This window comes from Hirundo rustica, chromosome 24 (genome assembly GCF_015227805.2).
Source record: "Hirundo rustica isolate bHirRus1 chromosome 24, bHirRus1.pri.v3, whole genome shotgun sequence".
Lineage (NCBI taxonomy): Eukaryota > Metazoa > Chordata > Aves > Passeriformes > Hirundinidae > Hirundo > Hirundo rustica.
The window spans coordinates 2,061,630-2,088,105 of NC_053473.1; the positions used below are offsets into that span (position 1 = coordinate 2,061,630).

The window sequence follows — 26,476 nt, forward strand, 5'->3', positions numbered from 1 at the left end:
TCATCAAAGTCCCTCCAGTGCACACCATCCTACAAGCCTCTGCTAATAAATCAGGGCTGACCAAGCCCCCCAACTCTCCCTCCCTCGGGGGAAGCAGCAGCGGGGGGGGCACCCCTGGGAACGCTCTTGGGGGGCGGATTTTAAAGGGGTTTTATTTTCCCCGCAGCAAAACCAAGCCCACCGCTTGTGTCAGGACTTTTATTTGAAGGCGAGAGCCTCCCTCGGAGCAGGGGGGGTGGCCCGGCACCCCAGCTTTGACGCGCAGCCCTGGTGACTCAAGCCTGCGTCAGGGGCTGCGTGTCCCTTCGCGTTGATTTCTTTTTTTTTTTTTTTTAATTTTTTTTTTTTTTTTTTTTAAATCGATTTACCCTTTCTTTCTTTATTTCCCGGGAGCCCGAGCGGAGTTACCTCCCTCCGGCGAAGGCGAGCGGGGCCGGGCGAGCCCAGCGCGCATCCACCGGGTGGCGGCGGGGCGAAGGGGGGGGACCCTGAGCGGAGCCTCCGGTACCTCGGAGCTTTCCCGGGCTCTGCTCGCCTTTCCCGGGCTCTGCTCGCCTTCCCCGGGCTCTGCTCGCCTTCCCCGGGCTCTGCTCGCCTTCCCCGGGCTCCGCTCGCCGTTCCCGGCCGCTGCCGCTCGCGTTTTTGCCCGGTCCCCGCAGCGCCGGCAGCCTCGGACCGGCCCCGCCGCCGCCCCTCCCCGGAGCGGGGGGAACCTGCGTGATTTCTGTCGGGAATTTGCGCCGTTTTCCTCCGGGACCGGGAGCAGTTTCTCCCGGAATCGGCTCGGTTTCATCCTCGCGGGGAGCCGCCGCAGCGCCGAGGTAAGGATGCTCCCCCCCGACCCCCGCTCCGGGGTCTCGCCCCCGGGGGTCTCCCCACCTCCGGGGCGCTGGGTGCCCCCTCCCCACCGCGGGGGGAGGATGCTCAGGGCCGGGGTGAGGATAACGGAGGGGACAGCCCGGCCTGGAGCGCCAGGCGTGGCCCTCGGGGTGGTGGCATCCGGGGCTGGGGGGGACATTTAGAGACAGCAGAGGGCTTAAGGCGCTCCGGGGGTGGGGGGTGACCGCCGGGGGTAGCACTGGGCTCCCGCCCGGCTCCTGCTGCCGGGAGCTCGTCCCGTTTGAGGATGGCTGGAAATGGAGCCTCCAGGTTGACCTTGACAATAACATTGGGAAAGGAGAAAGCGCTGGGCTGCAATGAATATTTCAGTCCCGGCCCCTGGAGTGGTGGTGGTGGTGGTGGTGGGAGGGGGTTTTCCCCCCTTCTTTTATTTTTGTGCTGCTCCCTGATGGTTGGGTTTGAGGTAGAAAATGGGGCTTGGGGTCCTGGTTTTGTGAAATTCCCAGTATTGGATGTGGGGAGCCCTTGGCCCCCTCGGGGCATTTATTGCACTGCTGGAAACACCCAAAGGTGTGTTTTTCGGGCTGGCCTCTTGGCCAGGTCCAAATTTCCATCACCTCGGGAACGTGGGGTTCAAACCAGCTGAGAAATCCGCTCCCAGCTCTTTGTAGAGGACCCAGAAGGTGAAATCCTGCTTCTCGGATCACGCCTTGTGCCTGAAGCACCTGAGGTTTGAATCCATCAAGAGCTGATGTAACTATTTCTGGTCTCGGTAGGAAAAAAACCTGGAGCACCGCAGCAGCTGAGCTATTCTCGGCAGGGCAGAGAGTTCCTTGTGAACATTTCTCCAGAGGTGCCAGGACTAGGTCAAGGAACCTGGCTGGGGGTGTGACTGCTCCGAGGGAAATTAAATGTGGGTCTGAGCTGTCCACGGGGATGAGCTGGAGACGGCTCTGCTGAAATCAGTAGGAATAGAAGGGTTCACTTTAAATCTGGAGTGACTCCTGCGACCTCAGACTCGCACAGAGCAGGGAACCTGGAGTTCCAGCAGAGCTGGAGTGGTGAGGGTCGAATTGACCCCAAATTGGGCGCTGACCTGCGCACATCCAGGTGAAACCGTCGCCGTGGGAGGAGAGGCCCGGCTTTTACCCCGGGCTGGGTTTGGATTTGTTTGTTTACAAACGTGGCAGCAGCGTCCTGAATCACAACAGGGAGCGGCCGCCCTCACGGCGGGGCTCGGACGCTGCCCGTCTGTTGTTTTTTGGGATAAATCTCGGCGGGTTTGGGGTTCAGTCCGTCCCTTTGGCTGCAGTGGGTGAGTTACCATGGATGGCAGAGGTCTAAGTGGAAAACGATCGTCTGGTGAATCAACCCCGGCCCCGAAGGAATCATATGATGGTTGGCTTTGCTCTGGTGTCACGTTATTGCAGCTGTGCGTGTTCCCGAGACACCAGAGGAGCCCCGAGCCCACGAATCGACGGCTTCGTGACAAACCCGGGGCCAGGGCTGCTCCTCCGCCCGTGTCCATCCCGTGACCCTTCCCTGAGGCTTCTTGGCACCTCCTGGGGGCAGGAGGCACTGTAATGCCACCGCCGCGTCCCTCTGAGGTGGGACGGGCGCCGGGCTGGGCAGAGCAGCCCCTGGCTGGTGTAACCCCGGCTCTGCCCTCCTGGCGAGGGATTGGGCGTTATTTATAACACCTGGAGAAAGCCGCTGCGGTGGGCGTGAGGCAGAAGCGAGGGCAGCTCTGATTCACCGGCTCTCCTGTGTCACGATGCTAAAGCGGGACGGGCTTTGCACGGGAAGGACCAGGAGCGGCTCCAGCCCCCGCTGGGGAAGCGCCCGGCTGCTCTCAGCGTCGGGAAGCTTCTCTCAGGTGTCCCCGTGCTCTCTCACCTGCTCACGATGACCCCACCCGAAGTTCGCGCCTCGCCCGGTGGCACTGAGTCGCCCCGCGTCCTTTCCGCGGGGGGCTCATTAGCAGGGCTCGTTCTAACGAGGGGAGAGCGGGAGCAGCCCTGATGAGCCCAGATGGTAAAAACCCTTCCCTGCGGAGCCAGAGGCAGCGCCGGGAGGAGCAAACCCCAGCATGGAGCGATTTAAGATGGAGGAGTCTTGGACCGGCCTGGCTGGTGGAGAAGGGAGATTTGTGCGGCTGTGGGAAGATCCTCGGAGCAGGACAGGGGCGGTCAGAGCAGCAAAAACTCCGCCTTGGGCAAAAATCTCTTCTTGGGGCTTTGAAGAGAAGTTTGGATGCCGCCGGGAGGGCCCTGCCCTTGTTTTCCTGTGGCTTGGACGAGCGGGATGCTTCCCAAAGGCCGAGCTCTGCCAGGCCAACCCCATCCCAGCGCAGCTCTGCTGCCCGCAGGCAGCAGCAGGAGGGGCCTGGAGCTGCTTTTCTCACGGCTTGGGCTCAGAGCGGGACGTGCACCCAGGTCTCCTTCCCTTGGCTCTTGGCAGTGCAGCACTGAGGGGTGACGGCAGGGATCCGTGGTCCTTCCCTGTGCCTCTGCTCCCAGGGCTGTGACCTTGGAGCTGTCCCTGCTCCTCCCTGTTCCAGCCTGCGCCCTGCAGCCCGGCCCTGGGTGCGAGATTTCCCCGGCCCTGCGAGCGTCAGGGAGGATGAGGAGCTGCACGTTGATGCTCAGACCTCCGAGGCTGAGAGTAGATTTCCACCTCCTGAAATCCCTCTGTTCCTCTGTCCTCATGCTCCCCTCCTCTCCCTCCTGTGACCTTGATGGGGCTCTGGACCTTCCCGGGCCTGGTGAGCTGGATGCTTCTCCAGGAACATCATCCCCCTCTCCTTTAGGAGCTGTGGGGGATTGGTGTGGAAGCTGAAGAGGGAGAAATGCTAATGGTGGGGCAGGGAGGGACCAGCAGAGTCCCCAGGGGTTGAAATGCTCATTTTTAATTCATCCAATCTCATCTTGTGGCTTTTCCTGCCTCAGTTTCTCCTTTCTGGACCCAATAATAAGGAAAAAATGTAGAATTTGGACACGGAGAGGAGAAATTCCCCTGCACCCCATCATTTGGACCCAGAACACGTTTGCTGCCGGTGGCTGCTCTCCTTGGGTTCTGCTGTAAATCCCCATCTCCTCCCTGCCGTCCCCTGCGCTCCCAGGCCCAGCTGAAAGCTTTGCTGACACATTTCCAGCCCGTTTATTGCTCCCCAGCTGCCTTCCCAAGAAGGCCAGGATGGGCTGAGACAGGACACGTGGCTCGGAGCCTCCCTCCTCCCCTGACCCCTCAGGGCTGGGGGGTGCGGGGGGTCTTCACTCATCCCAAATCGCAGCTTTCCCCCAGGGGCGGCTTTTGGGATTGATGGAAACCTCTGAGCAGGGATTAAACCCCCCGGGTGTCACCAGGCAGGAGCTTCTCCATCCCTGCCCTCTCCCTGCTGGGTGGAATCCAAGTTTGTCCCACAGCAGAGCAGTTCCACGTGCCTTGGGTGCGCTGCAGTGGTGGTTCCCCGCCAGTCCAAAGGGGTTTGGGGTCACCTGGACAGGAGGACACGGATGGGGACAGTCCCTTTGTGCAGGCAGAGCCCTGGGCTCAGGGAAGGGGGGCTGCTGTCTGAGGAGTTAAACATGAAGGACGGGGAGCAGGGAAGCGGAACCCTGCTCAAGGACACGGAGCAGCACGAGGTGAGCTGTCCCCAGTGTCTCCCCTCGTAACCCCAGTCCAGAGACACCAGCCCTGACCGCAGCACAGCCTGGTCCTGCCGTGTTCCCTCTCCAGGTGGCTGCACCTGGGCAAAGCCGGGGGTGCAAAGGCAGCCCTGGCCTGGCAGCACGAGTGAGCTGTGGGCTCTGAAAGACCCTAATCTGTCTTCTAAAGAGAGAGGAAAAATGCACATTTAAGAAAATTAAGGTCATGGGGACTAAGTAAACAAGCTGAATCTCCATCTGTCGGTGACAAGGGGCTTCTATCTCTTTCCAGCCCGGAAAGCTCCTGGTTGTCAGCTGATCTGCCTTGTCTTTCTCACAGGGTGGTTGTTATTTTTGGCAGATGAATTTTTGATTATACTCCCTTTCCAGCCAACGAAACGCGCGGAAATACCTTTAGGGATGGATTTGGACGGCGCTCTTTCATTTGAGGGCGCAGACCTCGGGGCTGATGCAGAAGGCTGGGGAAGGAGCGGGCAGAGCCCTGGTGACCTCGCTTCCCCTGGATGGTGCTCCTGGGCTGTGTGGGCTGGTGGCTCGGTGCAGGTTCTGGCTGGGCTCATCTCCCAGCTCCGGCAGGGATGGTCACGGCCGAGGCCGGGCGTGCTCACGGCCTCGCTGCTGGGAACGATCCTCTCTCCCTCAGGCCTGGGTCTCTGCCAGGCGCCGTGCCCAGGCTGGGGCTGAGCCATTGGAGCAGGAGCTCCCCACACCAGCCATGGGGATTGGGCCAGAGCCGTCCCAGGATCGAGGTTTGGATCTCTGCTGTGGTTTTCCCCTCTAGTTTACAGAATCACAGAATATTTAGGTTGGAAGAGACCTTCAAGATCATCGAGTCCAACCCATCTCTAATACCTCAACTAGACCATGACACCAAGTGCCACATCCAGTCTTTTTTTAAACGCTCCTAGGGATGGTGACTCCACCACCTCCCCAGGCAAGTCATTCTAGTGCTTTATCACTCTTTCAGTGAAAAACTTTTTCCTAATATCCAGCCTATATCTCCCTTGTCACAGCTTGAGACTATCCTGTAGTTTGGGCACATCTCCCACGGGCAGGAAGACTTGTACCTCTGTCCCTCACCCTCCTGCCAACGATTAGAGAGCCCTTCCCCAGGCCACTAAAGCAGCCCTGCTGATTCCCCAAATCCTTTGGGAATGTTGCTGTCTGCAGTGTCCTCCAAGGCTCTGAGATCCTCTGGGGCTCTGTAGGTGCTGGAGGGACCCTGCTCCTCCAGGAGCTGTGTCCTGGCGCCTCTCAGCTCCTCAGAACAACCTGGGGGGGACCTAAACTGAGGAGAGGAAGAGGCTGAGATCCAGAGGGACGCTGTGGGCTCTGTCCTGACTCCGTGGGGCTGGCCTGGCTCAGCACCGCCTGCCCTGGAGCTGGGCACCTCTGAGAGGTTGGGGTGTCCCAGGAGAGCTGTTTGGGTGCCCTCACCGCGGGCCACTGAACTCCGGGGCCTCGGTCGGTACATCCTGGATCTTCTCAGCTCTCTCCCTAATCCCAAGAGATACTTTAGCCCCAGGGCCGAGTCCTCCTGCAGCTCTGAGTCGCCCTGCCTCTGAAGGAGCTGCCGAGCAGACAGGGAGCAGCAGAGCACCCGAGGTGTGCACAAATCCACGCAGAGCCTGACCCAACCCCGATGGGAATTCTGCCCATCCCGGCGCCCTGTGCCCATCCCTGCCCCCTGTGCTCATCCCTGCGCCCATCCCGGTGTCCTGCACCCATCCCGGTGCCCTGTGCCCATCCCTGCCCCCTGTGCTCATCCCTCTGCCCATCCCGGTGCCCTGTGCTCATCCCAGCCCCCTGTGCTCATCCCGGTGCCCTGCGACCATCCCTGCCCCCTGTGCTCATCCCTGTGCCCATCCCGGCCCCCTGTGCCCATCCCTGTGCCCATCCCAGTGCCCTGCACTCATCCCTGCCCCCTGTGTCCATTCCTGTGCCCATCCCGGTGCCCTCCTCCCACCCCGGTGCCCTGTGTCCATCCCGGCACCCTGTGCCCATCCCTGTGCCCATCCCTGTGCCCATCCCGGTGTCCTGCACCCATCCCGGCCCCCTGTGCCCATTCCTGTGCCCATCCCGGTGCCCTGTGCCCATCCCTGTGTCCATCCTGGTGCCCTGTGTCCATCCCGGAGCCCTGTGTCCATCCCGGTGCCCATCCCTGTGCCCTGCTCCCACCCCGGTGCCCTGTGCCCATCCCTGTGACCATCCCTGTGCCCATCCCGGTGTCCTGTGCCCTTTCCTGTGCCCATCCCGGTGCCCATCCCTGTGCCCTGCTCCCACCCCGGTGCCCTGTGCCCATCCCTGTGACCATCCCTGTGCCCATCCCGGTGCCCTGTGCCCATCCCTGTGCCCATCCCAGTGCCCTGTGCCCATCCCTGTGCCCATCCCGGTGCCCTGCTCCCACCCCGGTGCCCTGTGCCCATCCCTGTGCCCATCCCGGTGCCCTGTGCCCATCCCTGTGCCCATCCCTGTGCCCATCCCGGTGCCCATCCCGGTGCCCTGTGCCCATCCCGGCCCCCTGTGCCCATCCCGGTGCCCTGTGCCCGTCCCGGCCCGGCCGCTCCAGCCCCGGCAGCCACGTGTCGGTGATTGCCGCGATCCAGCGGCTCGTGTGAATGAGCCCTCGTTAGGAGATTAAACATCGCTGGCCTGGCCTTGAAGAAATAACTCAAGCGGCTTCTCCGGAGGAGCCGGAACCGGGAAAGATGCGGAGCCGAGATGGTTGCCTGGCAACGGATGCAGCCGGCGGTTGAAAATAGATTTTTTTTTTTTTCCTTGCAGGAGCAGGGCCTGGCAAAGGGGGAACTTCCGTCGGGGGTGAGAAAACACCAGGGTGAGGGTGGCTGAGGGGGAGGTTTCCTGCTCCCGGTGCTTTGCTGCCGGGCTGGGATGCTGTGCTTGGGATGCGGGTTGGGATTGTGGGCGGGATCGGATTAAACGCGCTCCGAGGAAAGGAGAGCTGGGCAGGGCTCTGGAGAAGCCCCCAGGGCGGGAGGAGGTGGCGGTGCTGCGCGGCTGGGGGGGGTCAGGTCTGCGAGCACCGCACCATCGCTCTGCCGCGGCCCGGCCTCCAGCCCCGTGCCCCCGGGGGCAGGGATGCACAGGACAGCCAGGAAGGAAGGGTCCTTCAGCAGGGTCACTTTTCCATGCTGAAGGATTTGTTGCCAGAGCTCTGTGTTTTCTCCCCAGCTGAAGTAGCAGCAGGCTCCAGTCTGGGGGAGGGAAAGGTCCCATCTGCTCCCAGTTCTCCCAGTATGGAGAAGAGGGATGTGGTGCTTTCCCAGTTTGGGGATCCCCAGCCCAGTGGAGCTGGTTTTCACGATGTCACCAAGATTTTTGAGGCAGGGGTGAAATCTGCAGGGCTGGGCTGGGTCCTGGGCACCTCCTGAGGTGCTTCTGTGCAGGATCGCTCCTCCAGGCCCGCGCTGAAGGCTGGGAAAGCGAAGGGGCCAGGGTTGATGGCTTTGCCTTGGCTGCTGCTGTTTTTGCAGCCATTATCTGTTGTAAAGCTGCCTGGGGAGATTTAGTGTCAGGCTCCAAGGCTTTTAAGTCACTCCTGATAACTTCCTGGGATGAAGAGAGAGCCTGGGCATTTGTCATTGTCCCCTGAGCGTTTCCAAGCTGTCGTGGAGCGAAGCCTGGGTCGTGCTGATGGTCAGAAGGGGAAGGAGCAGGACAGGGAGGGCAGAGCCTCTGCCAGGGCTGGATTTGGGGTCAGGACTTGTGAGGCTCAGCTGCTGGGCTGGAGGTGTTTGAGGGGAGAAGAGATGTCACAGCGATGTGACCGGCTCCATCACCTCTCACTGTCCCCTGGAGCCCAGGGAAATTCCTCTCTCTGAGACACAGGAGGCTCTTCTCCATGAATGAGAGCAGCTGTGGCTGCCCCTGGATCCCAGGGGGTGTCCAAGGCCAGGTTGGACAGGGCTTGGAGCAGCCTGGTCAATGGAAGCTGTCCCTGCCATGGCAGGGGTGGGGCTGGATGAGCTTTAAGGTCCCTTCCCACCCAACCCATCCTGGCATTCCACGATTCTCAAGCAGAACGTTGCTCCTGGCCCATCACTCCTGGAAGCAGGAGCCCCTCCAGGCTCAGACGAAGGTCCCCGAGACGTGGGACACCCTTCTCACCTGGCGCTGCTGGTGCCACCGCGTCACCCGCGGACAAAACAGAAACCGACTGACCCCAGCTGACCCCTTCCCCGCGCAGGTCCCGCCGATGAAGAGGAGGTGAGGCCCGAGCTGTAGCTCTCACACCGCGCCGTTCCCTGCGGGACCTTCATCCTCCTCCCTCCTCGCGCCGCGGCCGCCCGGAGCCGTGCCCATGCCGAAGAACAGCAAGGTGACGCAGCGGGAGCACAGCAGCGAGCATGTCACCGAGTCGGTGGCCGACCTGCTGGCCCACCAGGAGCCCGTGGACTACAAACGCAGCGTCCTGAACGTCGCCGGCGAGGGCTGGGACAAGCAGAAGGAGGGAGACGAGGACCTGGACGCGGAGAACCGGCCGGCGTGGAACAGCAAGCTGCAGTACATCCTGGCCCAGATCGGCTACTCCGTGGGGCTGGGCAACGTCTGGCGCTTCCCCTACCTCTGCCAGAAGAATGGAGGAGGTGAGAGATGGGGCAGGGATGGGGTCTTGGAGGAGGGGGTGTGGGACCCCAATCCTGCCTCGCTGCATGTCGGGGTGTGGGTCCTGGGAGGGTAAAGGGGTAGTTTGGGCTCTGAAATGGGTTATTTGGGCTCTAAAGTGTGTTGTTTGGGCTCTGAAGGGGGAAAGGGCTGCCAGAAGCTGTGCTGAGATGTGGAAATGGCCAGGATGGCCTCTTCCTAGAAGTTGTCCACCTGCCTGCTCTAAAGTCACAGTGAATCCCAGGCTGGGAGCTGGGACTTCTGGCTGCATCCCCTGATTCCTCTTGGGGCAATTTAGAAATTAGGGCTGAAAAAGGAAGACAGAGTCCCTCCATTTCCCTGTATCCTTGAAGCCACATTTTGTGGATCCACCCCATTCCCAAATCCTCCTTCCAGCCAGCCCATCCTCTCATCCCACTCCTCACCTCCTCCTTGGGCTTCCAAGGGCAGCTCAGAGGGGCCAGGCCTTTCCCACCACCCTTCATGACACTGCTGAGAGAATGGGTTCCTGATTAATCCAAACCCAGCCCCTTCCCAGCCGTGTTGGAGGGGGCCAGGCCCAGCCCAGAGACCCCTGAGCTCTCCGTGTTCCCGGTGCTGCATCCTTTGCCGTGGCCCCAGCCCTGCCGAACCTGCAGCGCTGTCAATAATTCAAACACCTCGTGTCATCGTCGGGATGAGTCATTCTGCCAATCAGAGACCTGTGCAGTCAGCACTCCCCTCCCGGGGCTGCTCACCCCCTGTTCCCTTCCCTTCCCTTCCCGTCCGGGATGGAGCCGGCTGTGCCTGCCTCCTGCATCCCAGCACCTCCCAGGGCCCCGCCCCGGCTCCAGCTCGGCTCGGTTTTGGCACAGCACGGCTCTGCGCGGCGCGTTCGCCCCCAGTTCGGGGCTGGGGGAGGTCGGTGCAGCCCCTCTGTCCGCAGCTGGCCTCTGAGTGCCAAGAACGTTTTCCCCGTTAAATGAGATTTAGCCCCGGCTCAGGCCCAGAGGTTGGAGAAGCAGCATCCTTCTTCTCTACAAGGATTAACCCAGCTGTGCCTCAGTTTCCCCATGACCACAGCAATCCTTAATTAGGGCAATCAATGAAAAAAATCCTCATCTTACTCTGAGCTCTCTGCTGTCCTGGGTATTTGGGGGGCTTTGGCCCCAGAGGTGCAGGTGCTGTCAGGGCACAGCTGGAATTCCCAGGCTGGGATTCCTCCTGGTGTATTCCTCAAATCCGGGGCTGAACTTGCAGTCTGTACATGGGGAGCATTAAAGGAGTGTTTTGGGATGGGGAATGGGGTGGGAACGGAGGCAGCACAGCCCTGGCGCTGCTGCAGCAGAGATGGACCATGGCATTGACCCATCCCGTGGGGCATCCCAGGGCACCGAGCCTGGCAGGGACTGGGACAAGCAGCTGCTCCTCGGAGCTCCTCGCTGTGACAGACCACAGCAGGACTTAAAATAAAAGGCTTTTACAAGCTGTCCCAACCATTGCCACCGTTCCACGGATGGGGAAACTGAGGCATGGAGCTGGGAGCTGGCTTGAGCAGCTGATTGCTGGGCTTTGCAGTGCTTCTTCTCCTGCCCAAGTGGCATCATCTGTCTGTCCCATGGGGCAGACACCGATTCTCTGCCTTTCCCTCCTGCCACATCTGACCCTCTCAGCTGGGATTCCCACCAGGCCGTGAGGCTGCTGCCGGCCAGCGGAGGCAGGAGTTTGGGAGGGGTGGACAGACCCTTCCTGGTGGCTCTGAGCAGCTCCAGGATGCGATGGCGGCGGCTGCTGCTTTCCCTCCTGCTCCCCGGGCAGGTGTCTGCGGGGGAGAACGGCGGCGTGCCGGTAGCAGGATGGGCTGGAGCCAAATTCCCAGGACTGGGAGTGCTGGGAGCCAGCAGGGGCTGGCAGCGCTGCCCTGGTGCTGCATGAGTGAGAGCTGCTGCGCACCTTTCCAGGCAGCACAGGAAGAAAATCTCCAGTGCTGGACAAATTTGCATTGAATCTGTCCATCATGCCCACCTATCTGTCAGCTGAGATAGCCAGGAGAGTGTTGCAGAGATGGAATGCTCGTGGTCTTTCCTGAATTTCCCTGAGCTCCAGCTCTGCTCTTTGCCTCTCCTTTTGCCCTCCCCATCACCCTGGGCTGCTGCACCTCAATTTCTCTCCCTACCCACATTTTTCACGCCATCCCCAGCCGTGCCAGGGCTGATCTGCTGTGCAGAGCCCCTGCTCGGAGCAGCACCCCCTGCCCCAGGTCCTGCCCGGCGCCTGGAGCGGTGGCTGTCACTGGGTGTCAATCCAGGCAGGAATTTCGGTTGTCTTCGGACCGTCTGCTGCCCTGCAGGAGCCAGGCACATTCTCCCGAGCCCATTCCTCAGCTCCTGGCAGGAGCTGGAGTCGTTCCTCAGGCGGGCGCTGCAGCGTGAGTCATCGCATCCTTTACGGTCACAGGTTCTGCTTCGGGAGCCACCGGCTCCGGTCCAGCCTCAACAACCAGACACACATTAACCGGGTTTAACCTGAGTTGTTCCTGCTCCTCGGGCTGTGGCGTGGTGCTGCTGCTGCTGCTGGGAACGTGGGATGCGCAGGGGGTGTGTCGGGACAGGGGGCTTGGCTGTGCCTGGGGGTCAGGATGGCTCCTGTGTGTCCAAGGTGGCCAGGAATGTGGCTGTGTCCCCTGGGGTCAGCTCCTGGACGTGGCTCCTTGCACAGGGAGATTTGTCTGTGTGGATTCAGGGAGTCCCTGGGGGCCCTGGGCTCTCTCCCACACCATCCACACCAGCAGGGGATGCTGCACCCTTTCCTTCCACACATGTGTTTGCTCCTCTCCACAGCTTCTCCTCTGGCCAAGCCCTGATCTGCATCCCCGGATCACAAAATCATGGAAACATTTAGGTTGGAAAAACCCTCTTGAGATCACTGAGTACGACCATTAACCCAGCACAAGGCCACCACTGGCCCATGTCCCCAAGTGGCACACCTGCACAGTTTTTAAACCCTTGCAGGGATGGGGATTCCCCTGCTGCCCTGGACAGCCTGTGCCAGTGCCTGACCATCCTTTCCATGAAGAAATTTGTCCTAATATCCAATCTAAAATCTAAACCTCCCCTGGTACAACTTGAGGCTGTTTGCAAATGAACTGACGGACCAGGCAGAGCCTGTCTGTTTTGGTTTGGAAAGACAGATGTCTGTCAGGGAGAGTTGGAGCCTCCCTTGGAATGGAGGATGTAAACCCCCTCCCCCTGAATTATCATCATTCTGAAATTAAGGGGCTTTCAGGCAAAGATATGGGAACAGGAATAACAGTTCTTCACTAGGAATATTAAAAATAAAAATGTTGTCATACCAAAAAAGCAAAGAAACCAAAAAGCAAACCCTGACAGAGTCAGAACACAGCCTGACATCCTGCTGCTCAGGGTGTTGGGAGCAGTCCAGCCAAGTCCTCCTGCAGTGACAGATGTGGTTCTGAAAGCAATGATCCTGTAGAAGGGTGTAGATTTCCTCTGAAGGTCCAGTGGTGGTGAGATGGGTCTGATCTTCCTCTGGCAATCCCGTGCACACAGGTTGTGCTGGTGTTCTGAGTCCCAGGTTTTATCCAGGTGGGAATGCCGGGCTCCTCGCCTGGGTGGAGCATCTCCCAATGGATGATGGAATTGTCTCAGCCATGCAGTGAGCCTGGATGGCCCATGAACAGCAGAGATCCCTGCAGGGAGGATGGGTCTGGAAGAGATAAAGAAAAACCCCTCCCCAAGCATTTTTAACAGCTGGCAATAGAATACACACTGCAGGTTACATCCTGCATTGCAACACGGGACGCTGTCCCGGCTCTGCCCTGCGTGTCCTCCCATGTCCATCCATCCTTGGCTGCACCGGGGCAGGGAGATCTATAATCACCTTCGTCTCCCCTTCCAGGTGCCTACCTGGTCCCATACCTGGTCCTGCTCATCATCATCGGGCTGCCCCTCTTCTTCCTGGAGCTGGCAGTGGGGCAGCGGATCCGCCGGGGCAGCATCGGCGTCTGGAATTACATCTGTCCCCGCCTGGGGGGCATCGGCTACGCCAGCTGCCTCGTGAGTGCCCCCCGGGCCCCTCCAGCCCCACCCCGGGGCGGGTGGGAGGAGGCAAACCTCGAGGAGCCCCGTGGGGAGGTTCAAGAGGTCAAGGGGTGTTTTTGCAGCTCTGCTCGTGGCTCCAGGGCTGGTTTGGGAATGGGTCCATCCCCTGATCCCGGCAGCCGCGCTTCCCTCCGCTCCCGTGCTCTGGGGACAGTGTCACTGCCCCGTGGTTTGCTGCCATGTCCTCCTCCTCCCTCCCCGCCAGGTCTGTTTTTTTGTTGGTCTCTACTACAACGTCATCATCGGCTGGAGCATCTTTTACTTCTTCAAGTCCTTCCAGTACCCCCTGCCCTGGAGCGAGTGCCCCATCGTGAGGAACGGCTCGGTGGCCGGTGAGGGACGGGGAGCTGGGCTGGGAGGGAGCAGTTCCCAGGGAAAGGGGGCTGTGGGACACCATGGGACACTGTGGGACACTCTGGGACACATCATCACCCCCAACAGGAGGCAGAGGTGTCTCCTGTCCGGATCCTCTCTGGCCCAGCTGCCCTGACCACGTGGAGAGCTTCCCCTCGGGCTGGAGGAGTGTCTCCCGTGCTCTCTCTCCACACTGATGGGGTTTGATGCCAGTTTGGGGATCTCAGATCTCCACTGATGGGATTTTCAGGCTGCCTCAGTGCTCGAGGCCAGGGTCTGACCCAGGGCCATGGAGGGAGGCAGTGAGAGTCAGACAGGGGCTGCTCCGCTGCCTGATGGAGACACGGGTGGAGCTAATGGTGCTTAATAACATCTGAGCACCAACTTGGGACACTCTGAGAGGTTTTATAGCAAATGAAAATGTCTCTCCCCATATTTAACATCTCATTTTCACCGGGCAGTGGTTTTATGTCCTGTCTCTTCTTTTCCCTGCTAAGAATGAGCCCCATTAGTTTCTGTGCCTCAGTTTCCAGAGGTATCTCCCTTCCCGGGCTGGCTCCAGCGGGTCTTTGACATTTGATCCACCCAGGAGGCAGTGGATGACTCTGCCCCTCACGCTCTGCTGCCTCTGCTCTGTTGCAGTTGTGGAGACCGAATGTGAGAGGAGCTCAGCCACCACCTACTTCTGGTACCGGGAGACCCTGGACATCTCCAACTCCATCTCGGAGAGCGGGGGGCTCAACTGGAAGATGACCCTGTGTCTGCTGGTGGCCTGGAGCCTCGTTGGCTTGGCCATGATCAAAGGCATCCAGTCCTCGGGGAAGGTGGGTGTTGGTGGCCACCTGAGCCCGGCTGGGCTCCGTCCTGGAAGCAGGAATGTGTCTGTTCCATGCTCTCCTGCCCTGCTCTGTGGAATGCTGCATCCCCTGGGACACTCACACCCGCTCCACAGCTGAGGGATCCAGAACAAGATCAAAAGAGGGTGTAGGGAAGAGGTTTAGTTCAACTGACACGTGCAGCCAGGGCTCAGCCACTCCAGCACAGAGAATCCCTCTGAGCTCCAGCACTTCACAGAGTCACAGAACCAGTTAGGTTGGAAAAGGCCTTTGGGGTCATCAAGTCCCACCTAACACCACCCTGTCACCCAGACCATGGCACTGAGTGCCGCATCCAGGCTTTCCTTAAACAGCTCCAGGGACAGTGACTCCAGCACCTCCTTGGGCAGCCCCTTCCGATGCCCAGTCACTTGTCCTGTGAAGAAATTCTTCCTCATGCCCAGCCTAACCCCCCCCTCCCCCAGCACAGCTTGAGGCTGTTTCCTCTTGTCCTGTCCCTGGGAGCAGAGCTTGACCCTGACCTGGCTGCACCCTCCTGTCAGGGAGTTGTAGAATGATGAGGGCTCCCCTGAGCTTCCTCTTCTCCAGGATGAAGAACCCCAGCTCCCTCAGCCGCTCCTCACAGGACTGGTGTTCCAGACCCCTCACCAGCTTTGTTGCCCTTCTCTGGACACGCTCCAACCCCTCCATGTCCTTCCTAAACTTCCAGAACCGGACACAGCGCTCGAGGTGCTGCCCAACCAGTGCCGAGCACAGGGGGACAATCACTGCCTGCTCCTGCTGGCCACACCATTCCTGATCCAGGCCAGGAGCCATTGGCCTTCTTGGCCACCTGGGCACGCTGCTGGCTCGTGTCCAGCTGCTGTCCATCAGCACCCCCAGGTCCCTTTCTGCCTGGGCACTGTCCAGCCACCTCTCCAACCTGCCCTGAGGGGTCCCACAGTTCATCCCTGGGGAGCCAACCCCATCCTGGGGAGGGAAATGCTCCCTTGTCCCTGTCCGCAGGTTGGGTGGGAGAGTGGCTGGGCCCAGGAGCTGAGGCTGTGCTCATCCCTCTTGCTCCAGGTGATGTACTTCAGCTCCCTCTTCCCGTACCTGGTGCTCGTTTGCTTCTTGGTGCGGGGCCTTCTGCTGCGTGGGGCCGTGGATGGGATCATGCACATGTTCACACCCAAGGTGAGACTTCCTGTTTCTGTCCCATCTGGGTCGCCAGTTGTTTCTGTCCCATCTCAGGGACGGCAGTTGTCGGGGGCTCCTTTTTAGGAGTTTAAATTCCCCGGCATTCAGGTGGTTTTAGAGTTCTGGCCCTCTGCAAAGCTCTGTGCCAAACGCAGGAAAAGACGGAGTCTTCAAGGTTACATGCTTTGTTTATTAGTTCTTATCTTACAATTTTCTCAGTGTCCAAAAGATGTTTGCCGCGGCTCGGACATCTGGTGACTCCCCCTGTCTCTGGGCTGTCCTTATCTTTTATACTAATTGCTACGCATTCTTTATTTACTATTTATTAACAATGTCTATCACTATTACTAAAAAGGTCATCTTTACTCTGACCCAATCCTCACTAACTACTTTGTGCCCATGTCACTGCAGAAATGGAGTGAGGGAACAAGAAGGAAGAAGAAGGAGACAACGCCCTAAATTCTCCATCTTGCCCCATTCACTTCAATGCCAAGAGTCCCAAACCCACTGTTTTTTCACCCTGTGATATACTAAACTACTATTTTTACACTCTTGTGGCCTGCAATGCTTCCTGCAGTGCAAGAAGCCTCTCCTATAGACTGAAATCAAATCCAGTGTCTCTCTGGGCTCTGGGCTCTGGGCTGGGGTCCCAGACCCCCCTGCCCAGGTCCCTGACCCTCCAGGGCAACCAAAGGAATGCCCTGGACTCCAACAACTTCCAAGCCCAGCAGACTCCGAGCAGGTTCCCCTCCTGGCTGCTCACGCCCCGTTTTCCCTTATTCTCTTGTTATTCCCCTTATTTTCCTCCCCACCCCAAAAATCAGAGTGCCAGCCCCAAACTTGGGGATCCTGGCAGATCATCAGGATGTGGAGTGGCTCCCGAAATTCAGGACAGGCCACGAGCCCAACAAACTCACCACCCTCTGCTTCCCAGATGCCAGGGTGGGGGGCACAGAGGTGCCCAAGGGAATATAGAAATATAAAGATTTAATGGAGATAGGCTGGCTGGCAGCAAAACCTCTGCTGGTGGCATGCACTTATTAATTAACCAGCTAATTAATTAATTAAGCGGAGATGTAGATGAATCAGCTCAGCCAGCGGGGCTGTTAGAAGACATTAATTATGGTTCCTTGATGAACGATGCTGGGAGGCCTCCAGGCTGCAGCTCTGGCTCCCAGGAGAGGGGGGGGTGTGGCTGGGGGGCATCAGGAGTTGAAACAACCCCCCAGCCAGGATTTCAGTGCTCCGGGTGCTCTGGGAGCAGGAGATGGCCAGGGCAGGATGGAGACCCACGGCCGGGCACGTGCTGGCCCCCTGGGCTGGGGGGACACGGACAGGGAAGCTGCCCAGGGAGAGATGGAACCCCCAGTTAGGCCTGTGGGGCAGGTGGAGCAGACAGGGACGTGGTCAGGTCAAACCTTGTCCTGACCCCTCCGTGCCTCAGTTTCCCCATGCGTGAATGAGGAGGAGGGCCTGTGAGTGCTGGGTGACGCCAGGCCTGACCGCGGCAGGTCATGGAATCACCGAGTGGTTTGGGGTGGAAGGGCCCTTAGCGATCATTCCCTCCCACTGCCGCACCAAAGCCCTTCCAAACCAGCCCAAACCCTTCCAAAGCCCTGACCAAAACCAACTCAGCCCTTCTGATGTAGCTCTGGGATGGGTCGTGGGGCCACCAGGCCACCTAACTCACCGAGACACACAAAGCAGTCACACGCAGACGAGAGATTTTCGCAGGGCAGAGGTTCCTCCGATCCAGCTCAAACCGAGACAGGGCGGAGCGAGAGCCTCTTTGTTTCATTTCTTACTTTTTATACATTTGTGGGTCTAGCAGAAGATTGGCTTTTAGAGTTTTCACCTCTCAAGCCAACTGGCCGGACCAGCTGTCAGTTACAATTGTTTTCAGGTTAGAAATATGCAAACAAAGGACAGAGAATGAAAAACAAAGGATTTGTTTATGTTACATCTGTGGGAAAAGGTAGAAAACAGCTCTTAATATTGTACAATAACTAAAAAGATCTGACTCCATTGAAGAAAATCAAAAGGCTATAAAAAACTCAGAAAAACCAGGGTAACACCTAACTTCTTTGTGTGTCTCCCTTCCAAGCTGGACAAGATGCTGGACCCCCAGGTGTGGCGAGAAGCAGCCACACAGGTTTTCTTCGCCTTGGGCCTGGGTTTTGGGGGGGGTCATTGCCTTCTCCAGCTACAACAAGCAGGACAACAACTGCCACTTCGATGCCACCCTTGTCTCCTTCATCAACTTCTTCACGTCTGTGCTGGCCACCCTGGTCGTGTTTGCTGTGCTGGGCTTCAAGGCCAACATCATGAACGAGAAATGCGTGGTGGAGTAAGATTTGCTTTTCCTCTCTTTGGGGTGGGCAGGTCTTTGCTGGTGGGTCTGGAGGCAGAAAAGTGCTCTGGAGCTGCATCATCCCGGGGGTTGGTGGCCCCAAGTTCCTGATGGTCAAGGCCTGGATTTCCAGAGGTGTACCACTGTAGCTGAGGGAATTGGACATCCAGCTCCTCCAACCTAAAACCCAGCCCCAGGACGGGCTCTTAACCTGCAGATTGAGCGTGAATCCAGTGTGTCTCAGGTGCCCTGCATCCCCTGAGAGGTTCTGCTCTCCCTTAGGAATGCGGAGAAGATCTTGGGCTACCTGAACACCAATGTGCTGAGCCATGACCTCATCCCACCCCACGTGAACTTCTCCCACCTCACTGCCAAGGACTACAACGAGATGTACAGGGTGATCATGACGGTGAAGGAGGGGCACTTCAAGGAGCTGGGCCTGGATGCCTGCCTGTTGGAGGATGAGCTCAACAAGGTACCTGGTGGCACTCCCGGTAGGACCAGCGGGTCACCTGCCCCCCTGCCCCTCCCTGTGTCAATCCTGGGCACCTGGATCTGGAAAAACAACTTTTAGAGACCCTCCAGGGATGGGGAATCCAAGTCCCCGTGGTTTTACCCAGCACGCAGGGGTCCTCATGGGCTGGGAGAAGCTCTGTCCAGTACAAGTCTAGCAGGGTCATCACCGGTTCATCTCCAGTAGCAGACTGGGATTTCTTTCCTTGAAGAGGATTTGGTGAGGGAGACCTGATGATGCCTAAGGCTGACCTGGACAGAGCTGGAGAATAAAGCAGGGATTTATTGGGCAGGACAGGGCCTGACCAGGGCTGCACCCAGGGTGGACCAGGAATGGTCACAAAATGGCTGACCAGTTACGAGACCTTACATTTTTGTAAGTTCTGGTCCATTTGCATATTGGGGTTCAATTGTCCAATTCCAGCTCCAGGCTGTGAGGTCTCATCCTTGTTTTCTCTCCTCCATCCACCGTTGTTTGTGCCTTTGGGCTGAAAGTTGTCCTTGGTGTGCAGCAGGAAAAGGATTTGTTTTGTCTCCCTGCTCTGTGGAGAGAGCTCATTAACAATTAATGTGAGGCTCAGAGCCGCACCCCGAGGCAGCACAGAATCTGCAGCTATGAAAGCTACAGCTTGTCATCACTGAGACCTCAGGGGCTCGAAGTCTGTGTCCCTGACAAGTGTCTTCTCACCTTTTGGTCCTCTCCCCACCTCGACAGTCGGTGCAAGGGACCGGCCTGGCCTTCATCGCCTTCACGGAAGCCATGACCCACTTCCCGGCCTCGCCCTTCTGGTCCGTCATGTTCTTCTTGATGCTGATCAACCTGGGCTTGGGGAGCATGATCGGGACCATGTCAGGCATCACCACGCCCATCATCGACACCTTCAAGGTGCGGAAGGAAGTGTTCACAGGTGAGGCCTCTTCTCCCGCGACCTCCTTGGGAAGGGCCGGGGCGTCCCCATTGCCGTGGGGAGTCACTCCAGAAGAGAGTGGACATAGCAGGGGTGAACTGGGACATGCCATGCAGGGAATGGACCTTGTGGAGGTCTTGGTGTCCCTCAGGAGGCTCTGCTGACCATGGCCATGCAGGTTGTGAACATTATGGAGGTCCTAATGTCCCTCAGGGAGCTCTGCTGACCATGCCCATGCAGGTTGTGAACATTGTGGAGATCCTGGTGTCCCTCAGGGAGCTCTGCTGACCATGCCCATGCAGGGAATGGACCTTGTGGAGGTCCTGGTGTCCCTCAGGGAGCTCTGCTGACCATGCCCATGCAGGTTGTGAACATTGTGGAGGTCCTGGTGTCCCTCAGGGAGCTCTGCTGACCATGCCCATGCAGGTTGTGAACATTGTGGAGGTCCTGGTGTCCCTCAGGAGGCTCTGCTGACCATGCCCATGCAGGTTGAGCACATTGTGGAGGTCCTGGTGTCCCTCAGGGAGCTCTGCTGACCATGGCCATGCAGGGAATGGACCTTGTGGAGATCCTGGTGTCCCTCAGGGACCTCTGCTGACCATGCCCATGCAGGTTGTGAACATTATGGAGGTCCTGGTGTCCCTCAGGGAGCTCTGCTGACCATGCCCATGCAGGTTGAGCACATTGTGGAGGTCCTGGTGTCCCTCAGGGGGCTCTGCTGACCATGGCCATGCAGGTTGTGAACATTATGGAGGTCCTAATGTCCCTCAGGGAGCTCTGCTGACCATGGCCATGCAGGTTGTGAACATTGTGGAGGTCCCGGTGTCCCTCAGGGAGCTCTGCTGACCATGCCCATGCAGGTTGTGAACATTGTGGAGGTCCTGGTGTCCCTCAGGAGGCTCTGCTGACCAGGCCCATGCAGGTTGTGAACATTGTGGAGGTCCTGGTGTCCCTCAGGAGGCTCTACTGACCATGCCCTTTTGCTCCCCACAGTCGGTTGCTGCATCTTCGCCTTCGTAGTGGGGCTGATCTTTGTGCAGCGTTCTGGGAACTACTTTGTCACCATGTTTGATGATTACTCGGCCACGCTGCCGCTCACCGTCGTGGTCATCCTGGAGAACATCGCTGTGGCCTGGATTTACGGCACCAAGAAGTAAGGAATTCCTACAGCAAAAGGAATAATTGTGCTGTAACTCCTGACTAAAACCCCTCCTTCCACCTCTTTTCCGTACGGCTTTTTCTCCAGGAGAAAATGCTCCAAGGGCAGTTATGGAGGGAGGAATTGGGTTCACTTTGATCTCCTGCCCTGCCCTGGTGTAAGGCAGCCCCAGGAGTGGGTCCTGCTCGTGGGTATCTCCTGTAGGTTGTGATGCTCAGTTACATGTCATGACCTTTTTTTTCCTGAGGTTTCCAGGTCCTCCTGGAAGAGGAGGCTGTTCCTCACAGTGCTTCTTGTCCAGAGCAAAGGCAGCTCTGATAACGCTCAGATGGTCTTGTCCTGAGGAGTTTTCCACAAGTTTTTCAGGCTTGTGGGACGCTGAGATGGTCAGCGGGGTTCCTCTTCGGGCTCTGCCTTGAGCACCAGCGGGGCTCCTGGGAGGCTGTTTCTCACTCGAAGGTGGGGGATATCACGATTCCCTGTCTGTCCTGGGCAGGTTCATGCAGGAGCTGACGGAAATGCTGGGTTTCCGGCCCTACCAGTTCTACTACTACACCTGGAAGTACGTGTCTCCCATCTGCATGGCCGTGCTCATGACCGCCAGCATCATCCAGCTGGGAGTCAGCCCCCCCGGGATACAGCGCATGGATCAGAGAGGAGGTGAGCACAGCCCCCCTCGCCTTCCCCACACAGAGCTGCAGGGCACTCTGTCCATCCCAGCTCTGCTCCTTGCTCCTTCCTCCGCTGCTGGGTGACATTCCTGCCCTGCTCATCCCTTGGGAGCAGTCAGGTTTGTTCACCCTGCCCGGATATCTCCAGCCAGCTCTGCCCGTGGGCTGCAGTTCGTGTTGGCTTTGGCTGGCTCCGTGCTGTGCCCAGCATCCTGTGTCAGGATCCTCTCCCTCCACCTGAGCCCACCTCCATGTGGCGTCCCTGAGCCTGGCAGGAGGCAGCAGGAGCTGTCTGGCACTTTGGAGGTGTTGTACCTGCCGGGCATCACCGCTGCTGCAACGTTTCCGTGACGTTCTTATCTGTCTCTTCCAGGCTGCCGAAAAGTTCCTGCTCTACCCAACCTGGGCCATGGCCATCCTCATCTCCCTGATCATCCTGGCATCCCTCCCTCTGCCTCTGGTCTTCATCCTCCGGCAGTTCCACCTCGTGTCGGACGGCTCCAACGCCCTCTCCGTCACCTACAAGAAGGGTCGGATGATGAAGGACATCTCCAACCTGGAAGACAACGATGAGACCCCGCTTCATCCTGAGCAAGGTGCCCAGCGAGACCCCGTCGCCCATGCCCACGCACCGCTCCTACCTGGGCCCCGGGAGCAACTCCCCCCTGGAAATGAGCAGTGCCCCCAACGGACGCTACGGGAGCGGGTACCTCCTGGCCAGCACCCCTGAATCTGAACTGTGACGGTCGCCTGCCCACCACCCCCGCCGGGAGAGGAGGGCACTGGGGAGTGGATCCTGGCTGTCCAGGCAACAGGAAAATTAATTCATAAGGAAGACGAAGAAGAAACCCCTCTTAAAATCGTAAGCAAAGCAGCCATTTCTGAGACGACATCGGGAAGAAGGGATTGCAGGAGGGGCAGGACTCCTCTGACAACCCTCGGTGGAAAGGCAGGACCCCTGGGCTCACCTCCGGGGAAGGGAGGAGGAGTAAGAGACGCTGCAATACCTTTCCAAGAGCTGTTCTCGTGCGGCTCAGATCTGAAGCAAAGAAATCTCTCTTTTCTAAGCAGCTGATGGTTGGAACAAGGACCTGGCGGCAGGTGGGAAGCCGATCACACTTCCTCCTGCCACCCAGCGCTCTTCCCTCCCCGTCTGTTGTCCTTTAGCCGGGAGGAGTCATGGCCTTATTCCAACGAGCACAATTAATCATCGATGTTCATAGCACAAAAAGGTGCTGTTGTTGTCACCATCGTTGTTGTTGTTGTTGTATCTCCTGTAGGTTTTTATAGCTGTGGACACACCCAAGTAACCCCCCAAATCCTGACCAGGGTTGGCAGGGAGCAGCGTGGGGCCACCTGAGGTGCTGGGGTGTGTGAGACGGGTGCATCCCTGCGGTCTTTGCTGCCACCAGCAAAGGGACGGTGGCTGGGAGTTGTTTGGAGGCGCGGAGAGGTCCCAGCCGTGGGATGGGGTGGCTGGGATGCTCCGTGGGTGGGTGTGATGGTGCTGAGTGGCAGGAGGACCCCTGAGGTGACAGTGGTTTGGGGGTGTGGGCCTGTGTGGGAGCGTGATGGGGGTCAGGAGCACTCTCCTGGAATTACTCCTGACGTGTGGGATGCTCTGCCGAACCAAAATCCCTGGCACGGTGACCATCTCCTCTCACTCCTCTCTTTACATGTCCCAGAGGGACAAGCAGAGGAGCTGTGGGACATCCAGTCCTACCACACTCCTGGTTTAGCTCTCAGGAATCCACCCCCTGACTTCCAGGTGAGCTGGGCAGTGGCTCTCTCTGGATGTGCCTCCTCATTTCTCCAGGGGTTTGGCTTTGCCTCCTGTCACACCCCACAGGAGCTCAGCAGCCTTTGGAGGGGGTGACCAGCTCCTGGGGACCACAGGCGTCCGAGGAGCCGCAGCTCTTGGGGGGCAGTGCCGGGTGCCAGGTCTCCTCTAGCTCTTGGTCCAGGCTGGGAGCCCTTGTGAGAGTCCAGGGGTCTCTATTGTGCCCATCCGTGTTTCTGGGGGATCAGACTGATGTGGCCTGATGCTGTTTCTCCCCAGGCTGTCTAGGAAAGGATGGGATCTTCTAGCTTGGGGTCTCTCCCGCTGGGACTGAGGTTACATGTAGGATTCATTTCCCCGAATCCTACACGTAAGCAAGCACTTCTGCCAAGGATAACCTGGCATCGCCCCCCTTCCCTTGGGGACATGGAAGCAGCAGCCTCCTTGCACCCTCTCTCCCCTCTGTTGCCTCCAAAGCCTGGGGGAACTCCTCATCCTGGGTGCTGCTGGCCTTAGGTTGTGCATGAAGATCTTTCAGGCCGCTCTGAGGCCCCGTTTGTGGGTGCTGGTTCATGAGCTGGTTCCTTCTGCTTTCCTGCCAATTGCTTTTCTTTCACCTTGGTTCTCCCTTTGGCTGGAGGTGAAGGCAGAAAGCAGCTGGCCCGTTCACCACCCCCCTGACTTTCGGCATCCCTGGGGCCAGGAGGTTCCCGCAGTGACATCTCTTGTGGGTGTGATCCTTTATTCACAGTCTTCTCCATGGACTTGGCTGGTGACCTGGAGACTCTTCCCGGACAGTTAGCTCAAGCCCTTTGTTTATGTTTTTCTGGGGGGAGATGGAGGAGCGGACTGAACCCGAGCAGCTCAGTGATGGTTCCAAGAGGCAGCGGATCTGCGGGCCGGGATCAGCCACGCTCCTCCAGCAGTTCCCCCTTCCTCATCCCCTGCCATGTCTTTCTCCTTCCTCTGCCCATGCGTGAGGGACACAGAGGTGTCCCCATGGCATCATCTCTGGAAGGGAGAAACCCAAATCCAGCGGCATTTTCGGCAACATGCTCCTCCCATTTCTGGTGGGGTCCGTCCTCACCCGACCAGCAGAGCAGAGGATGGATGAGTCAAATCATTGCCCAGCGTCGCCTGCCCGACGCCCCCGAGCCCAGGGGCCGGGTTCCCACCGTAGCTCCCATGGAGTTATTGGAGCAGGACACCTCCCACAGCCAGAACGCTCAGTCCCATGTGCTCCCGTGGCACGCTGCTCCTGGAACCCTGGGGGAAGGATCCGGCTCTCCGTCCCTCCCACCCCCGTTCCCAAACCAGCCAGGGAAGCACTCGCTTCCCTCTCGTCTTCTTGCAGCATCAATAGGAGGCAAAGTCAATAAGAAGGTAACAAAGAAGCTATATTATATATATATATAAAATATATACAGAGAGAGGAGATGGAATAATAACCTAGAGATTCTCTATTTCTATTGTATATTTATTCTGTAAATGTCACTGTAAATGCTGGTAAATGACAAATCGTACTCCGAAGTGGCCCATGACCTGTTTTCATTCCCAGTGCTGTACAGATCAATCCTCATTCTATAGCAGGGCATCTTTTTACCTTTTTATTTCTCGTGCGTGGTGGGTGCACGTCCCCTTCTCCCCCCAGCCCCGGGGGCGTGCAGCTGCCCCGGGGATCCAGCAGCGAGGAGGAGGAGGAGGAAGAGTGACGACACCTTTACTTTTCTCTGTGGAAATACCGTATCTTGTCGTGGCATTTGCTCGGTGTTAGACACGGGGTGTTGGGGATGGGGTGTGTGTGTGTGTTAGGTTTTAGGAGATCCGTGTTGTCGCCGTGGGAGCGTGCGCGTGTTCGTCCGTAGATGCCGTGCGTGGGGTGTGCGCGTGTCCGTGTGCGTGGGTGGCTTTAGGATTCACTTCTGGCTGTACTCGCTCACTTTTGGAGCCTGCCTGGGGGGGGTTTCTCCCGCTCGCCGGGGCAGGTTCTCCCTCCACACACCTTCTCGGGGTCCCAGGCTGTGGATCGGGCTGACCCCCAGTGGCTTTTAGCCCTAGGAATCACTTCTTTCCCTCTTTTTCTGCACAGAGGCACAGGGAATAGCTGCTAGTCGTGAGCACAGGCACTTTTCAGTTTTCCTTCAGGCAGTGGGACAAAGAGGGGGGAACCACTGCTGATGTCCCTGTCCCCCCACATCAGCTCCTTGCAGGGTTCCCAGCCCAGACCCTGCTGCTCGGAGCAGTGTGGTGTCCCTGGCTGGGGGACGAGGAGGGGCCGGGTAGGTCAGGAGGGGTCCAAACGCTGTTCCCTCTCTGGGGGGAGGGTGTTCAGGGGGTCTGGAGAGGGCAAGAGGGAGCTTGCTGGAGAGGCACGCCCTGTGGTGCTGGAGCTGCAGGTCCAGCCTGCAGGGCTGCAGTTGGGGCGCTCTGTCCCCAGCATCGGCCTCTGCTGCAGGGACCTCGACCCCGGTGCAAAGCAGAGGGGATGACCGGAGCTGGTTCCTCAGGGTGTCCCACGGCTCATTCCCCTCAGTCCCCTCAAAACAGCCCTTTCCTCACCTCCCAGCTCCTGCCCAGACCCTGCCAGGCCACATTAAGCCCCGGCACCTCCCAGAAGCAGCTCCCACTGCCTTCCAATGGCCCCCACCCTTCCCGAGCGTGGGTCCCCTCGGCAGGAGCGGGGCCGGGGGGGCCTTGGTGGCCGGGAGGGACATGGCACAGCCTTCCCCTGGGACAAGCACAACACTGGCGAAGCCCTCCTGTACAGGTAAAGCACAGACCTCGTAGTGACGCGTCCCGTGTCCCCTCGTAGCCGCAGTAGTTCCCACGTGTGCCGGGCGGGGCCGGGCTGCGCCGCCCGGGCTCCTCGGCCATCGGGAGAAACCTTGTAAGAGCTGTACCAGAGTCTGATTAAAAGTCTCTTCTTACCAAAGCTCTCCTTCACCGAGTCTCTTCTGTGCCTCTGTTTCCCTTTCTTGGGTGGGCTTTGGGGTCTCTCTGAGGTTTAGGGCGGCAGCGACATAAAGCGAAGGGCCCGCGGGTGTCAGGGTCTGTCCTTCCCTGTCCTGTGCCGCTGTTGTCCTTCTGTGTCCCCTCATCCCTCCTCCGCGCAGCAGCGTCCTCTGCGAGGGCCCTGCTCAGAGCGAGCTGTCTGCAGGAGCATTGTGACGGTTTTAGCCAGTTTAGCCAGTTTAACCAGTCCACGCTGTTTCCGGGGCACAGGGACCGGCACCGTGCCCTGCTAACAGCGCTGCCGGCAGCCTGGAGACCCCTCCTGGGGACGGACCGAGGGCTTCCAGCTATCCCAGATCACCGCTGGCAGTTAGCTCAGGTTCGCCGGGGAGCGGAGCCGCCTCTTCCCTTCCCTCCCACCTCTGGAAGCTTGTTTGGCTTCTCCAGGGCTGCTCCAGGGAGCGTGAGCAAGGAGGGAGGAAACCGGGAGAGCTGGGTCCAGATGAGAGCCCCACCTCGGGGGTGCCGTGGGGACACTGC

At 58.8% G+C, this 26,476-nt stretch overlaps 1 protein-coding gene across 1 annotated transcript; it reads left to right on the forward strand.

Moving 5' to 3' along the window:
* Positions 1-434: 434 nt before the first annotated feature.
* Positions 435-25,916, forward strand: SLC6A17 (solute carrier family 6 member 17). The gene is given in 15 exon segments (XM_040085632.2): positions 435-821; positions 8,716-9,115; positions 13,032-13,189; positions 13,440-13,566; positions 14,231-14,412; positions 15,490-15,600; positions 17,708-17,782; positions 17,784-17,950; positions 18,236-18,428; positions 19,182-19,374; positions 20,368-20,527; positions 21,030-21,159; positions 21,161-21,193; positions 21,578-21,781; positions 21,783-25,916. Coding segments are annotated over 14 exon segments (2,184 nt in total). The 5' UTR covers positions 435-821; positions 8,716-8,829; the 3' UTR covers positions 21,948-25,916.
* The last annotated feature ends 560 nt before the right edge of the window (positions 25,917-26,476 follow it).